Source organism: Monodelphis domestica, chromosome 2 (genome assembly GCF_027887165.1).
Source record: "Monodelphis domestica isolate mMonDom1 chromosome 2, mMonDom1.pri, whole genome shotgun sequence".
NCBI lineage: Eukaryota > Metazoa > Chordata > Mammalia > Didelphimorphia > Didelphidae > Monodelphis > Monodelphis domestica.
Window position 1 is genome coordinate 477,320,304 of NC_077228.1, and position 17,283 is coordinate 477,337,586.

Genomic DNA, 17,283 nt, shown 5'->3' on the forward strand with positions numbered 1-17,283 from the left:
TACAAAAGAATAGCTGATGCAAGAATTAATTTTTTTAAAGTCCACATTTGCAACTTTTGGCCTCTGGAATGCAATAGAAAATGAAAACTAAGATGACATCATAACTAAGATAAATGTCTTTTTAAAATGCTGACCTTTGGGAGATAGAGTCAAGATGGCAGTTTTGACACAGCAAAAGTCCAGACCTCTGAAAACCCTTCCACACCAATCAAAAACACAATGCTTTGAGGGGACAGAAAACCAAATCTAACAACAGGACAGGGCTAGGGTGCCCTCCTACAGGACTCAACTTTAAAGGTACACCCCCAAAAAAATCCTGAATTCTTGAACACTCAGTTTTAAGGGGAAGGAAGAAGAAAGGTCCAAGGACCCTGCCCCCACCTACAGTGCTGAGCTTCCAGCAGTGACTGGAATCTCTGGGTGGGCAAGGGCACAAGTCCTGAGGGAGTACCTTGCTGGCACAGCTGTGCCAGGCTCAGGGCTTTGGACACAGGTGGCAGGGAGGCAGCTAGAGGAGAAGTGCAAAGAAGGCAGCTTAGTCACAGCCAAGACACTCCATCTTGCCCCACCCCTTCTCAAGATTTTGGCCTCAGGGCACATCCAGCTCTGTAGATAAAATTCAACCAGGGCAGAGTTTATCAATAGGGCAGATAAAAAAAAACCTTCAGAGGACAGAGAAGCTCAAGCTCCAACACCCCTCCCCCATAGACCACTCTGAGAACCTTGCTGACTAAACTCCAAGGTTGAAGGCTGCAACCACTACAGGCTACAACCTGGATAACAGGGTGGGAAGCCCAGCTCCTTTTCAGCTTCTGCTGCCAGCTAGAGAAGATCTGACATCAAGGCTCATCAATATCAGACTAACCTGGTCAATTAACAGAGCAGAGAAGAAGCCCCTTCAAGATAGAATAGCCCAAACCAAAAGATCCAGCACAAAATCAGAGGAGCAAGATTACAGGCAATTACAGGAGGGAAAGTAGGAAAAAATATGAGTAAACAATAGAAAAAGAAGAAAGCAGTTACAATCAACAGCTTCTATCCAGGAAGTGAACAAAGAGCAAATGAAACAGAGGAAGACCAAGTAACACCAAGCAAAAACACAGAAACTCCAGAGAATTGGACACAGGCTTTGAAAGAGCTCAAAATACAATTCAAAAAACAATTAAGAGAGGCTGAAGACAACTGGGAAAAGAACTTTAAAAGCAAAATAAGTCATCTGGAAACAAAGGTTCATGAACTAAAACAAGAAAATAGTATCTTGAAAGTCAAAATTAACCAGCTTGAAAATGAGGCAAAGAAGCTGAAAGATGACTTACAAAGAAAATCAGACCAAAAGGAGAAGGATGACCAAAAATCCAGGGATGAAATTCAGTCTTTAAAAACTAGAATCCAACAACTAGAAGCAAATGACTTTACAAGGCAGCAAGACTCTATAAAACAAAATCATTGAGGAAAATGTGAAACACCTCATTCACAAAAGGTCAGACCTGGAAAACAGATCCAGGGGAGATAACTTAAGATTACTGGACTACTGGAAGATCATGACAAAAGAAAAAGCCTGGACATCATTCTACAGGAAATTATCCAAGAAGATTGCCCCAACATTCCAGACTAAGAGGGAAAAGTGGAGATTGAAAGAATCCCCAGATCACCTCTTATACTTAATCCTCAACTGACAACACCCAGAAATGTTATAGTCAAATTCAAGAACTACCAGGCCAAGGCAAAAATATTCCAAGCTGCTAAGAAGTAGTCTTTCAGAGACCATAGAACCACAATTAGGATAATAAAGGATCTGGATGCACCTACACTGAAGGACCAAAAGGCATGGAATATGATATTCTGGAAAGCAAAGGAACTAGGTCTACAACCAAGAATCAACTACCCAGCAAAACTGATTATATTCTTGCAGGGGAAAGTATGGTCATTTACTAAAATGGAAGTCTTCCAAGCATTCATAAAGAAAAAACCGGACTTAAACAGAAAATTTGATGCTCAAACACAGAACTCAAGAGAATCACCAAAAGGTAATTAAGAAAAGGGGAAATTAAAAAAAAAAACTTTAAGGGGCCCAATAAGTTAAAATGATTTGTATTCCTGTAAGAAAAGATGATATTGGTAACTCTTAAAGATTGTTATTATCATCTGGGTAGCTAGAAAAATTATACTTAGAGGGGACAGTGACAAACTGTATAGGACAAAATGTCAAGATATCTATAACTAGAGGTAAAAGAGAGGTTAATACTAAGAGAAATGGGAAAAGAGACAAAATGGGGTAAATTTATATTGCATAAAGAAGCACCTGGCAGGAATGGTGGAGAACATCAATACACTGGAAGGGTAAAGACGTTGGAGACAGGAAATACTTAATTCTTACATGCATTGAAATTGAGTCAAAGAGGGAAGAACAATCAGATCCACTGGGGCAGAGAATTGATTCTCACCCTATAGAAAAGTAGAAGTGTAACGAATGGACTGATGGAGAGAGAAGCAATACAATGGAGGGAGAGTGGGGGGGGGGGGAGGTAGTCTAAAAAGACCCTAAAGAAAAATAAGAGGGAAATAAGAAGGGGGGAATTGAAGCAAAATAAGGGTGAGAATTAGGGGGACTGATTAAAAACAAAACACTGGTATAGAAGGAAATAGTGAAAGAAGAAAAGACAGGACTAGGAGTAGAAATCAAAATGTTGAGAAATACACAGCTAGTAATCATAACTCTGAATTTGAATGGAATGAGTTCACCCATAAAACACAAGCAAATAGAGTAGATTAGAAACCAAAATCCTACTATATGTTGTCTACAAGAAACACACATGAGAAAGGTAAACACAAACAGGGTAAAGGTAAGTATATGGAGAAAAATCTATTGGGCATCAACTGAGAAAAAGAAGGGAGGAGTTGCAATCATGATATCTAGCAAAGCCAAAGTAAAAAAAAAAGACCTAGTTAAAAGAAATAGGGAAGGTAATTACATCCTGATAAAAGGCAGTATAGACAATGAGGAAATATCAGTACTCAACATGTATGAACCAAATGGTATAGCATCCAAATTTCTAAAGGAGAAACTAGTGGAGGTCAAGGATGAAATAGATAGTAAAACTGTATTAGTGGGAGACCTGAACCTTCCTCTATCAAATCTAGATAAATCAAACCAAAAATAAGAAGGAGGGAAGAGAAGCAAATGAAGTCTTAGAAAAATTAGTTAGTACATATGTGGAGGAACATAAATAGGGACAAAAAGGAATACAACTTCTTTTGAGCAGCGGTACATTCACAAACTGACCAGGTACTAGGACATAACATTGCAAACAAGTGCAAAAGAGCAGAAATAATAAATGCAACCTTTTCAGATCACGATGCAATAAAAATAATAATTAGTTAAGGGTACATGGAGAGGTAAATCAAAAATTAATTGGAAATTAAATAATATGATTCTCCAAAATAGGTTAAAGAACAAATCATAGAAACAACAATTTCATTGAAGAAAATGACAATGATGACACATCCTTTCAAAAATCTATGGGATGCAGCCAAAGCAGTACTCAGGGGGAAATTAATATCCTTGAGTGCATATATCAACAAATTAGGGAGGGCAGAAGTCAATGAATTGGGCGTGCAAATTAAAAAAACTAGAAAGTGAATAAATTAAAAATCCTCAGATGAAAACTAAATTAGAGATCCAAAAAATTAAAGGAGAAATTAATAAAATTGAAAGCAAAAGAATTATTGAATTAACAATAAGACTAGAAGCTGGTACTTTGAAAAAAATAAAATGGACAAAGTACTGGTCAATCTAATTAAAAAAGTAAAGAAGAAAACCAAATTAACAGTATCAAGGAATGAAGAGGAAATTAAGGCAATCATTAAAAACTATTTTGCACAATTATATGGCAATCTAGGTGATATGGATGAATATTTACAAAAATATAAATTGCCTAGATTAACAGAAGAAATAGAATACCTAAATAACCCCATATCAGAAAAAGAAATTGAATAAGTCAAAGAACACCCTAAGAAAAAATCCCCATAACCAGATGGATTCACAAATGAATTCTATCAAACATTCAAAGAATAACTAATCCCAATATTATACAAACTATTTCACAGAATGAGCAAAGAAGGAACTCTACCAAATTCCTTTTATGAAAAAAATATGCTGTTGATTCCAAAGCTAGGTAGATCAAAAACAGAGAAAGAAAACTACAAACCAATCTCCCTAATGAACATAGATGCAAAAATCTTAAATAGAATACTAGCAAAAAGACTCCAGCAAGTTATCATGAGGGTTATTCACTATGACCAGGTAGGATTCATACCAGGAATGCAAGAATGGTTCAATATTAGGAAAACCATCCACATAATTGACCATATCAACAAGCAGACTAACAAAAATCACATGATTATCTCAATAGATGCAGGAAAAGCCTTTGATAAAATATAACATCCATTCCTATTAAAAACACTAGAAAATATAGGAATAGAAGGGCCTTTCCTAAAAATAATAAACAGAATATATCTAAAGCCATCAGAAAGCATTATCTGCAATGGGGATAAATTAGAAGCTTTTGTAATAAGATCAGGCATGAAACAGGGCTGCCCATTATCACCTCTATTATTTAACATTTTACTAGAAACACTAGCAGTAGCAATTAGAGAAGAAAAATAAATTGAAGGTATTAAAATTGGAAATGAGGAGACCAAGCTATCACTCTTTGCAGAAGATATGATAGCCTACTTAAAGAATCCTATAGAATCAACTCAAAAATTAGTGGAAATAATAAACAACTTTATCAAAGTTGCAGGATACAAAATAAACCCACATAAGTCATCAGTATTTCTATAAATTACCAACACATCTCAGCAGCAAGAGTTATAAAGAGAAATTCCATTTAAATCACCCTTAAACAATATAAAATACTTCAGAATCTATCTGCCAAGACCAACATGGAAACTATGTTAACATCACTACAAAACACTCTCCACACAATTAAAATGAGATCTAAATAATTGGAAAAACATTAACTGCTCATAAGTAGGATGAGCTAACATAATAAAAATGACAATCCTACCCAAACGAATTCACTTATTTAGTGCCATACCCATCAAACTACCAAGAATTTTTTTTTTACTGAATTAGAAAAAAACATAAAACTTCATTTGGAAGAACAAAAGATCAAGAATATCAAAGTAAATAATGAAAAAAATATGAAGGAAGGTGGCCTAGCAGTACCCAGATCTTAAACTGTACTATAAAGCAGTGGTCATCAAAGCAATATAGTCCTGGCTAAGAGACAGGAGGGAGGATCAGCGGAATAGACTTGGGGTAAGTGACCTAAGCAAGATAAACCCAGCTTTTGGGACAAAAATCCACTATTTGACAAAAGCTTCTGAGAAAATTGGAAAACAGTATGGGAGAGATTAGGTTTAGATCAACATCTCACACCCTACACCAAGATAAACTCAGAATCCATGAATGACTTGAATATAAAGAAGGAAACTGTACGTAAATTAGGTGAACACAGAATAGTATACTTGTCAGATCTTTGGGAAAGGAAAGACTTTAAAACCAAGCAAGAGTTAGAAAGAGTCACAAAACATAAAATAAATAATTTTGATTACATTAAGTTAAAAAGGGTTTGTACAAACAAAACCAATGCAACTGAAATTCAAAGAGAAGCAACAAATTGGGAAAAAAATATTTATAACAAAAACCTCTAACAAAGGTCTAATTACTCAAATGTATATGGAGTTAAATCAATTATACCAAAAAAAAAAAAAATCAAGCCATTCCCCAACTGACAAATAGGCAAGTGACATGAATAGGCAATTTTCAGGTAAAGAAATAAAAACACATGAATATGTGTTCTAAATCTCTTATAATCAGAGAAATGCAAATCAAAACAACTCTGAGGTATCATCTCAGTTCACACCTAACAGATTGGTTAACATAACAGCAAAGGAAAGCAATACATGTTGGAGGGGATGTGGCAAAACTGGGACATTAATTCATTGTTGGTGGAGTTGTGAATTGATCCAACCATTCTGGAAGGCAATTTGGAACTATGCCCAAAGGGTACTAAAAGACTATCTGCTCTTTGATCCAGCCATAGCACTGTTGGGTTTATACCCAAAAAAGATAATAGGGAAAAAGACTTATATAAGAATATTCATAGCCATGCTCTTTGTGGTGGCAAAAAAAAAAATTGGAAAATGAGGGGATGCCCTCTGATTGGGAAATGGCAGAACAAATTGTGATATATGTTGGTGATGGAATACTATTGTGCTAAAAAGAATAATGAACTAGAGGAATTCCATGTGAACTGGAATGACCTCCAGGAATTGATGCAGGGTGAGAGGAGCAGAACCAGGAGAACATTGTATACAGAGACTGTGTACAGTATGGGGTACAATCAAATGCAATGGACTTCTCTACTAATAGCAATGCAATGATCCAGAACAATTTGGAGGGACTTATGAGAAAGAACACTATCCACTTTCAGAGGAAGAACTGTGGGAGTAGAAACACAGAAGAAAAACAGCTGCTCAATCACATGGGTTGAGGGGAATATGATTGAGGATACAGACTCTAAAGATCACCCTAGTGCAAATATCAACAATATGGAAATAGGTCTTGATCAACAACACTTGTAAAACCCAGTGCGCGTTGGCTACAGGAGGGTGGTAGGGAGGGGAGGGAAAGAACATAATTCTTGAAACTGTGGGAAAATACTCTAAATTAACTAAATAAAATTTTCCTCATAAAATAAAATAAAAATAAAAATGCTGACCTTTGAAGAATCTTCTTTGCCTGTCGTTCAGAAATATCTATGCCTAGGGTGTTCAGAGCCTGGACAACTTCTGAAGCTTCAATTTGTCCTTTAAAAAAAGAAGTATTCACCAATTGAAACACACTAAAGGAAAAAAAGCATATGTCAAACGTTTATAATATTTTAGATAACTCCTGGTTCAATGATAGGTCTTTCACTGCTACTCCTGTAAACAAAGACCAGAGAATCAAGTTCAGATTTGAAACCAAGAGAAGTACAGCCTTTACCTACACACTTTTATTAAAAAAAAAAGAGAGAGAGAGAGACAAATAGCTGTGCCTCTATTCATAGCCATATCCTCCAACAAATCAACTGCTGTTCAATTCTACTAAACCAGTATTTATTACCAATACGCTACTAGTATTTAAAGCACACATACCTAGATAGCACTGTGGTAGCCACAGTATGGGGGGAGGGGGTCACAATAAAACTCTCTTATTTAACAAATATTTACTAGACTGGAATTCCAAGCATTCCATTATATGACTCCATCATATGTTTCTTACACTATTCCCTCTATATTCCAACCCATTTGGGTTACTTTTCATTCTTCATATAAATCCCCAGTCTTCCCATCTCCATACCTTCATTCACATGACCTACACCTAGAATGCCATATTCCCATCACCACCTGTGTATATGCTATCCATTATTCAAGCCCATATTCAAATGCCACTTCCTCCATGAATTCCTGATTCTCCTAGGTGGTGGTCATTTTAATCCTTTATCTAATTTTGAAGTACTTTGAATTGCTCTTACGTCTTTAGATTCTAATTTAATAGCAAGGATACAGTTGGTTTAAGGTTTGTAGAGCATTTTACATATATATTCTCATTTAATCCTCAGCATAACCCATTAAGATGGTTGCTATTGTTATTCCCATTTTATGTGTGAGACACATTAAGTAATTTGCCCAGAGTTATGTAGCTAGCAGTGTCTCAGACAGGATTCAAACTCTAGTTACCCCGATTCCAAATCCAGGACTCAAGTACACATTTCAAATCCTATTTTGAAGATACTTATTTGTGTACATATCATATCTCCACTTATCAGAATTAAAACCAATATGGGCAATAGTTGCCTTCATCTTTGCATCTCTCCTCTGACCTAAGATGGTGCCTTGCAAATAGTAAGTACTTAATAAATGTCTACTAATTCCACCTATGTGCAAAACCCATTTTGGGCAAAGAAAATAATGAAAATACATATTAAAAGAGCGCAGTCCCTGACTTCCTGGATCTAGTAATCTAGCAGGGAAAATGGCTACTGCCTACATAAGTAAACTACAAAACAGGAATGACATCCATTAGAATTATAGGACTTCAGAGGGAGGAGCAAGGGCTCAAGTTGGGAGACCTCAGTACAGAAACTTTCTCCAAAAAGTATTACAAATTTTCATTTAAATACATAACATCCCAAAATAGTATAAATACATCTTGTTTTTAAAGAGCTTATGATCAAAGTAAAACTTGAACACAGAAAACACCAATTAAGTAGTTACTCAACTCAGGGGCTCAAAGGGTAACAGTTGAAAAGGACTACAGGGACCAATCTCTTCCAATTCAAACCTGAGTAAGACTCTCCCCCAATATATACATCTACCGCAAACCTAGGCTCAGTCTGAAGACCTCCAAAGAAGGGGAACCCACTCTCTCCCAAGACTTCCCATTCCACAATGTTCAGTTCTGTCGGACTCTTTGTGATTTTCTTGGCTATGATACTGGAGATTAAGCATTTCCTCCTCCAGTTCAATTTACAGATGAGGAAACTATAGCAGAGTTAAGTGATTTGCCTAGGGTCACACAGCTAGTAATATCCAAGGGCAGATTTGAACTCAGGAAGACGAGCCTTTGGGATAGCTTTAAATCTTAAAACAAGCAGAAATTTGCCCTTCTGCAACCCCCAGCCATTGCTTCTAATTCTATCTTCTTGAAAAGAAAAGTCTGATCCCTTTTCCCCTTGAAAGTCCTTCAGATACTTGAAAACAATTGATTCAACTCTTAGCTCTATTCGACTGAACTTTTTGCAAATTACAGCTATCCAAAAGGAGAATGGACTGCCTTAGAGAACAGCAAATTGTTCTCCACTGAGGAGAGAGAATTGGAGAGGGAATAGTCTTCAAGCAGAAGCCAAGGCCATTCTCGGGCCATGTTGGAATAAAGATTTTATTTTCTGGGTAGAATTTGAACTGGATGGCTGCTGAGGTACTTTCCAACTCAGAAATTCAGTGCTTCTCTGTAATCTCAATAGTATCATCTGCAGTCTTCTCACCATATTGGTCACTGTCCCCTAGATGCATTCCAGCTCGTCAATGTGATACTTTGAATAGGAAAAAAAATTCTCCAAAAGGGGTCTTCCTAGGGCAGAGTACAAGGGGAGAAGCCATCACACCTGAGTGCTAGATGCTACATCTACTTAAGATCATCTCTTCTGAACATTCTTTATTTGAACACTTACTAAAAATTCCTATAAATAGCTCCTTTACAACATTTCAAATTTTTTCCATTTTCAAAATTGATGTAAAATCATAAAACAGGGTATACTTCAACTCATTTCAATTCTATAATCATTTATGAAATGCTTACTATGTGCAAAGCCCCACAATGAGCCACTAGGGATATAAAATCTATTGCTCAATTTATTCTGCCGTGCTGGCTCATATCCATGCTATTATAACCAAATGACTCAACAGAATTAGATTTTGACCTGTACTAATTTAGTGAGAGTCAGAAAGACCTGAGTTCAAATTCAGACTCAAACTGAACTAGTGGGTAACTTAACCTCCATTTGTTTTAATCCACTGGAGAAGGAAATGGCAAACCACTCCAGTATATTTGCCAAGAAAACCTCATAAGCAGTATGGTCCACAGGGTCATAAATTGTTGAATATTGGCGATAAACAACAAATTTAGTGGGACAGGGACTGGACAATGGAGCATAGTGAGGTCAAATGCTGGATCTGAAGTTAGGAAAACCTGACTTCTAATTCTCCTTTGGCTATTTGTGTGGGCAGATATGGGACCCTGGGCAAGTCACAAACTCTCCATGCCTCGGTTCCCACTTCTATAAAATTATCAAGGTAGAAGGAAGGTTGAACTAGCTGAGGTCCAAGTTCCCTTCTAGTTCTAAATCCATAATGTTATGATTGACTGGTATAGGAAACTCCCAGAAGAGAAGAAATCCCCTTTGCTTCACATTGTCAATCAAGAATAGGAAAAGTTTAGGTCACTTGTGGTGAGAGTCATGCAGCTAGTGTGTGTCAAGAGATAGGAGATGAACTCAGGTCTCCCTGGCTCTCAATTTTCCACCCATAATGCCATACTAATTCTCAATAACTACTAAGTAATCATTTCAAAGCACAAATTAATTTTTCTTGAGCTTAAGGCAAAGATGTTCCCAAATATTTAAAATTTTCAGCCAAGAATTTAAATTGTTTTCTACTCAGTGCATTATGAAGCATACTTAAACAGATAAGAAACTTATTATTCCAGAAACCTTGATTTGTTGGGGTTTTTTAGTACAATTGCCAAATCAAAATTCTACTTCTAAGAATTAACTCTCTGCTAATAAAGGAATAGCTACAGTAATACAAATAACAGAATCAAACAAACTGGCTCCTTAGAATCAGAGACTACTATATATATTTTAGCCTGATAAAAAGAGCCAAAAAAAAGTGGATAGTATATCTTCAATTGTTAGGGACATCAGAGGTCACCTAGTCTAATCCTTTTATCTTATAGATAGGGAAACTGAGGTCCAGAGACATTAAATTGAATGACCTAGCAACATTGACATTGGAATTAGAATTAGAACCCAGATTCTTTTACTCCCCAAACCCATGCACTCTTGCCACTATTCCACACTGTCACCTAATCTCTGAGGGCAAGAGAAAGCTAAAGACATTTGTAATAGGCATTGTCTAACAAATCTTTCATTCATAGACCAAGCAGTGAATGGAAAAATGAGGCCCACCATCATTATTCTTATCCAGGCTCTTAAATGCCAACTTCATCTTTTTCTCATGATCTCTAAGGTACTTCGTAAATTCTTCAAAGTCCAGCTGATCATCACGATTGGTATCGCCAGCTCTGAAAATTTTCTGCAATGGGAAAAAAGAAATGACAGAGAATTTTAGCATCTGGGAATGCTTGTTTCTAGTGCTAAAGTGATGTCTCACGTTTCATTAGTAACCTTAAGCTCATGGTAAAGTTGACCCTTAATTTTTCAGGCTACAGCTTTGCTGGCCAGGCATCCCACATACAATTTCTGCTCTTGATACAACACTAGAATAGTAATTATCAAATCTTGAGATCCAAACAGTCCCATGCCACTGCCGAAAACTAAAGCAGTCAAGTAGTAGTTCTTACAGATCAGTTAACACCAAGTGTAGAGGAATGCCAATGGTCTTTGAGAGTGTCCAAAAGAAAGAAAAACATTCTCCAAAAATGCCTCAAAAAAAGTCTCGACGTAGAGAAACATGATACTTATCTATGGATGCCTTCTGGGTCAAAATTATCTCATAGGGCAGATACTAGGAAAGTGCTTTGTAAGGCTGCAAAGGCAAACAAGATCTACTATCACCATTGCTTGGAGAGATGAAAGGCTCAGGAACTGTGATCTCATTAGGGAAGGGGTCACTCACTAGTGTGCAGCAAATAAAGCCTTCATTGCCTGAGACTGAGAAAAGTTAATGGTTTTTTTTGCCTACTTGACTTGTAGATCTAGAGGCAAGGAATTCAAGCTTGGTCTCCTGACTCAAGTCTAGTCCTCTACCAGAAGGGCTCTTATTCTAAGTCGTCTCCCATTATTGAGGTTGTTTTTATTATTAGCTGTGGAGGTTCAATTTCTTTAGCATTCACAGCATTTGTGAAAGAATTGTGAGAGAGCTGACCAGGGGAGAAGCTTTTGAGTTGGTGGTCTATTTGAGAGTTGAGCTGGCCAGGAGAAAACTTAGAGACTTTGAACTTTGTTTTTTTTTTTTCTGGGGTTAAGCTGAGAGATCTGACTGATTTGTGAAGAAGAAAGAATAATTTGAACTGCTGTTGTCTTCCATCTCCCTGTCTCAGAGTCACAGTTTGTGACTAGAATACTTCCTCAAACCTTTCTAAAATTATCCCCGTAGTCTAGGGAAATCCTCATCCCTCTTATCTCAGTTTTCCATCCTGTTATCCCAATAAACCCCTTGACTGAGAAAGCAACTGGAGTATCTTTATAGTTCACTCAGGAGGGAGGGAAGAAGCAAAGGTTTCAAGAACATTTGGAAGGTGAGGGAGGCAAAAGGGAGAGGTTGGTTAAGGGAGGGAGGGAGGGAGGAAGGGAGTTAGGAAACAGATTGATCCGTCAGCAATCAGTAGGGATCAATAGGCAGAAACCCCAGAGCAGACCCGAGGGCATTCCCTTATAAGTAGTCCCCTGTGTACCAGCATTCCTGTGTGGTGGCATCCCTCAGCATTTCTCATTCCTACTTCCATTACCAATAAGCAGCCTCAGGTCCCTATAGGCAGCCCTCTCAAGTCACAGCCAGCCAAAGAACAACAGTTGTTGTAAGAAGAAACAGTTTCCCCTCAGTTTACCATTCTCTATTTCAACAAGTAATAGGTTCCCTTCAGTTTATCTCTTATTTCAATCAGTAGTAGTTTCCTGTTCAGTTTACATCTTTTATTACAGCAGCAAATAGCCCACCACCAATACATCCAGATCTCCAACTACAGAAGTTAACAATGAGTCCTCCATTCCTCTAGACCCCTAGAACCACTGGAAGAAAGTTACAAATATATTAGCCTGGGGTAGCTAGGTGGATTGAGAGCCAGGACTAGAGAGACAAAAGATCCTGGGCTCAAATATGGCCTCAGACACTTCCTAGCTATGTGAGCCTGGCAAGTCACTTACCCTCCATTGTCTGGTCCTTACCACTCTTTAAAAATATATGGGGGAGGGGGAGAGGGAGACAGAGACAGACAGACACACACACACACACACACACACAAAGACACAAAGAGAGACCGAGAGAGAAAGAAACAGAGAGACAGAGACAGAGAAAGACAGAGAGTGGCACAAGGGGGCAGGAATTTTTCATGAAACCTCAATTTCATGAAACTTTACTTAATTGTATAACACACTACATATTTATGAAAATCAGGGGAAGGAGAAGTCCCTAAATGGGAGTGAGGAGGGGTAAAAGGCAGAACAATGCATGGATTTTGTTACAGAGATACTCCCAGCTACTAGACAAAGGAGATACAATGAAGATATCAACTATCAGCTATTTCGTGTGGAGTCTTGAGATGAAAGAAACTGATAAATGTGGATTTGGATAATTCCTTAATTGATGTATTCACCACCACCAACCCTGAAAGACTCACCTTCAACACTCTTGTCATTTGCACATTTATCACACTGTACTCTGTCATATGTTTATTTATGCACATAGTTTATGAGGCTGGAAATTCCCTGAGATTGGACATAATATCTTATTTATCTTTCTGTACTTTATACACGTCCAGGTCTTAGAATCATGCCTTGTAATTAATGCAAAATTGATAAGCATAGAAGGAAAGCTTTTCACATTTACTGGTAGTGCCAGGGTAGATTTCAGAGGCAGGATCCCAGTAGATCTTGACTGGCTGGAACAATTGGGTCAAATCTAATAAGATTAAATTAATTGGAATGAATGTAAGCCCTTTCTACTTTTCAAGCCTAAACTGGTGAAGGTTTGTCCATCTGAAAAAAAGAACAGGGGCAGCTAAGATGGTTCAGTGGATTGAGAATTAAGCCAAGAGTCAGGAGGTCCTAGGTTCAAACCCAGTCTCAGATACTTCCTAGACATTGCCTCTGATTCTAAGAAATTCTAAGTTAAGAGTTTGAAAAAAAAATTAAAAAGACATGGGGGTTTAAAGATTGCAAGCTCAACTCCAGTCAGCAGTATGATATGGCAGCTAAAAATGCAATATGAACTTTGGCCGAATTGATAGAGTCAAAGGACTAAGGAGTTGGGCATCCTGCTGTGTACACTCTGGCCATGGAGGATTATGTTCAGTCTAGGTGCCACCCTTCAGGAAGGACACCAAAGTAACAAACTAGAGTGTGTTCAGAGAAAGAAACGAGTTTGACTGAACAAACTGAGGATTGTTTAGCCTATAGAGGAGAAACTTTAGGAAAGTGGCATGATAGATGTCTCCAAGGATTTGAAGGCTTTTCATGTAAGAGGGATTAGACTTGTTCTGTTTGGTCCCAAAAGGCAAAAACAGGAGCAATGGGTGGAAGCCACAAAAGAGGCAAATTTAGGCTGACTGAAAGAAAGCATTCTAACAATCAAAGTTAACTAAAACAAAATGGACAAGTAGATAGAGTTCAGATCTGGTCTCAGACACGTATTGAGTGACTCTGGGGAAATCACTTAATCCTATTTGCCTTGGTTTCTTCATCTGTAAGATAAGCTGTAAAAATGAAGAAATAGCAACAACTTTGCCAAGAAAACCCTAAATGGTGTCATGAAAAGTTGGACATGACAGAAATCATTGAATCCTTGAACAAGTCCCCTAAACTTTTTGACAGCTAAGTGGCAATGTGGATATAGTACCCAGCCTGGAATCAAGAAGTCTCATCTTTATGAGTTTAAATTGGATTTCAGACATTTACTAGCTGAGGGAGCCTGCCCAAGTCACTTAAATCTGTTTGTTTCAGTGAGCTGGAGAAGGAAGTGACAAATCACTTCAGTATCCTTGCCAAGAAAACTTCAAAAGGATTCAAGAAGAGTCAGACAACCAAAAAAAAAAAAAGTAAATTACCTCTGGAGAGATAGGTTCCTTATCTTTGGAAATCTTCAAGTAAAGACCAGATGAACATTTATCAGGTATATCAGAAGAAAAAACTTGTTCAGGTACATAGTTAACTAACTGGTCTCTAAATTCCCTTCCAACTCTGAAATGCTATGATTCTGAATTTTTTTTTTTTGATGAATCTTTGGATGGAAATTTTTTTGAGACTATGTTTTCTTATTTCATGCAGGCTAGAAGTACAGTGGACACTGATTGACAGACAATCTTCAACTTGCTCTTTTTCTAGCTTAATCCAGTATATCCCTCTTTAGGCAGCTAAGTTCACGGGGGTTCATCACAGTAGTGCCAGACTTAGTATGGACCTCCACTGGCTTTAACCCACTCCATTTTTGAACTCCTAAAATTAAAGGATCCACCAGCTTCAACAAACCTCAACATGAGGAATTATAGTATAGGCCACCATACCCAGTTCAAGGAAATTTTTCTAACTAGTAAAATAATTTTTTTTTAATTCTAAAATTCAATGAGCATTAAAATTCTTTTATAGAAATAATCTGATTTCTTGTTCATGGACTTAACAGAAGACATAAGAAAATATGAGTGACTTCTAAGATTTAGAATTGCTGTAATCTTCAGATTATTTTATAACAACAAAAATGAAAGTATCCACAAAGAATGATGTCAGAAGAACAAGTCAAATATAAAAAACGTACACTCCACTTATTGCTACAAACGAATTGTGTCACGTCTAATTGGACAATAAATATCCAGAACACTGGGCCATGTGCCAAGGCATAATGCATGGTTACCAAACTGGAGAGTTCCTAACGTTCACGTCATGTTCTAATTTGGCATTGTGTGCTTTGGCTCTAACAGATAATGAACTATAAATGCTTCACATTTAGATACTATAAAAACCCAACCCATAGTTTGTAGCTTGGAAATGTAGCCTGAGAGATTACTAGATGGAAATTTGAATCTGTATCTGCTCTATCATAAAATTTTATTGCAGTTATTTTTCCCCATTCTCTTATAAGTGAAAATCAGAGCTAAGAAATGTCAACATAGTTTTATATTTTGTTTGTTTCTAAAATCTTAGTTTTCTAGATTTTGGACTCACAAGATCACCTCCACATACCAGTCTTTCTCCACCCTTTTTTTATTAATTTATTTATTGGTTAGTTACATTAAAATTCCCAGCTATCTCATCCCCTCCATTCCCTTCCCCTCACCACAAAGGGCATTACCCAATAAAAACATGTGTATATAAACTATATCTTTAGTGTTTCTGTTTATCAGTTCTTTCTCTGGAGGTGGACATTCACAAGTCATTCTTCAAATATTAATTTTGTAGCTGTATATAATGTTCTCTTTAGTTCTACTCATTTTGCTCTTCATAATCTCATACAGGTCTTTCTAATTAAAAAAAAAAAACCTGCTCAACATTTCTTAGAGTGTAGTAATATTCTGACACACTCACATACAACTTGTTCAACCATTCCCCAGTTGATGGACATCCCCTTGATTTCCAGTTCTTTGATACCACAAAGAGAGCAGGTATAAATATTTTGGAATATATAATTTTTTTTTCATTTTTCTCTGATCTCTTTGGGAAACAGACCCAACAGTGGTATTTATGAGTCTAAGGACATCTGTGTCTAACTCTCTAGGAATAATTCCAACTTGCTCTCCAAAATGGTTGGATCAGGTCAGTTCCTCCAAAAGTCTTTTAGTGATCCATTTTTCCACCGTCCCTCCAACATCTGTCATTTTGCTCTTTTATCATTTTAGCCAATCTGATAGGTGAGATAACTCAGAATTTTTTCACTTGCACTCCTCTAATCTGTAATGATTCAGAACATTTTTTCATACTGTTAAAGAGATTTTCTTAATCTCTCCCTGTCTCTGTAAGAGGCAGGAGAGGGGGATTTCTAGGTGGAGCAGAGCTGACAGGAGTCTGTGTGCCAGAGCTGAAGAATCCCTTACCAGGGAGACTAGGGGAGATAAATAAGGAAGGAATCAGTTGGCAGTGGAGTTCTTTTGCCTCTAGATCTCTTGAGAGCAGTAGGTCTGTCTCTGGGAGTTAAACACTGAGAGTTGGGTATAGAAATTGAATGAGGGTGTTTATGAGTGGTGAATGTCTGTTTATTTAGAAAGATAGTTAGTTAGTGAATCAATTTAAGTAGTGTAGGTTAGATAGGCCTGGTCTGGCCAGGTGAGAAGCACCTGTCCGCAGAAGACAGTAGGTTTTAGAAATTTTAGTTAGTATTAGAAATTTAGGTATAGTCATAGGGTATTAAAATAATAATCTCTCTTTCCCCCTTTTTATTTTCTATCTATACTTCTTCTCAAATTAAACTAAGAGTTTTATCAAACTGCTCTCCTCACTTTTGTCAAACTCCTACCATTTAACCCATACAAGCCACCCATATATGGCTTTAATTTCTTTATCCAAAAACCATATCCTCATATCTTCTGACCATTTATCAATTGGGGAATACCTCTTATAAATTTGACAAAGTTATCTATTTTTTTAAACCCTTACCTTCCCTCTTGGAGTCAATACTGTGTATTGGCTCCAAGGCAGAAGAGTGGTAAGGGCTAGGCAATGGGGGTTAAGTGACTTGCCCAGGGTCACACAGCTGGAAAGTGTCTGAGGTCACATTTGAACCCAGGAC

General features: G+C 37.2%; 1 protein-coding gene across 1 annotated transcript in view; it reads right to left on the reverse strand.

The window, feature by feature from the left end:
* The window catches only part of SLC25A24 (solute carrier family 25 member 24), a 56,524-nt gene that overhangs the window by 18,732 nt on the left and 20,509 nt on the right, over positions 1–17,283 (reverse strand). Inside the window, exons 2-3 of the mRNA XM_001381880.4 lie at positions 10,800–10,926; positions 6,789–6,876 (exon numbers count right to left, since the gene is read on the reverse strand). Of these exons, the coding sequence (XP_001381917.2) occupies positions 6,789–6,876; positions 10,800–10,926 (215 nt within the window). The remainder of the gene's footprint in view (positions 1–6,788; positions 6,877–10,799; positions 10,927–17,283) is intronic.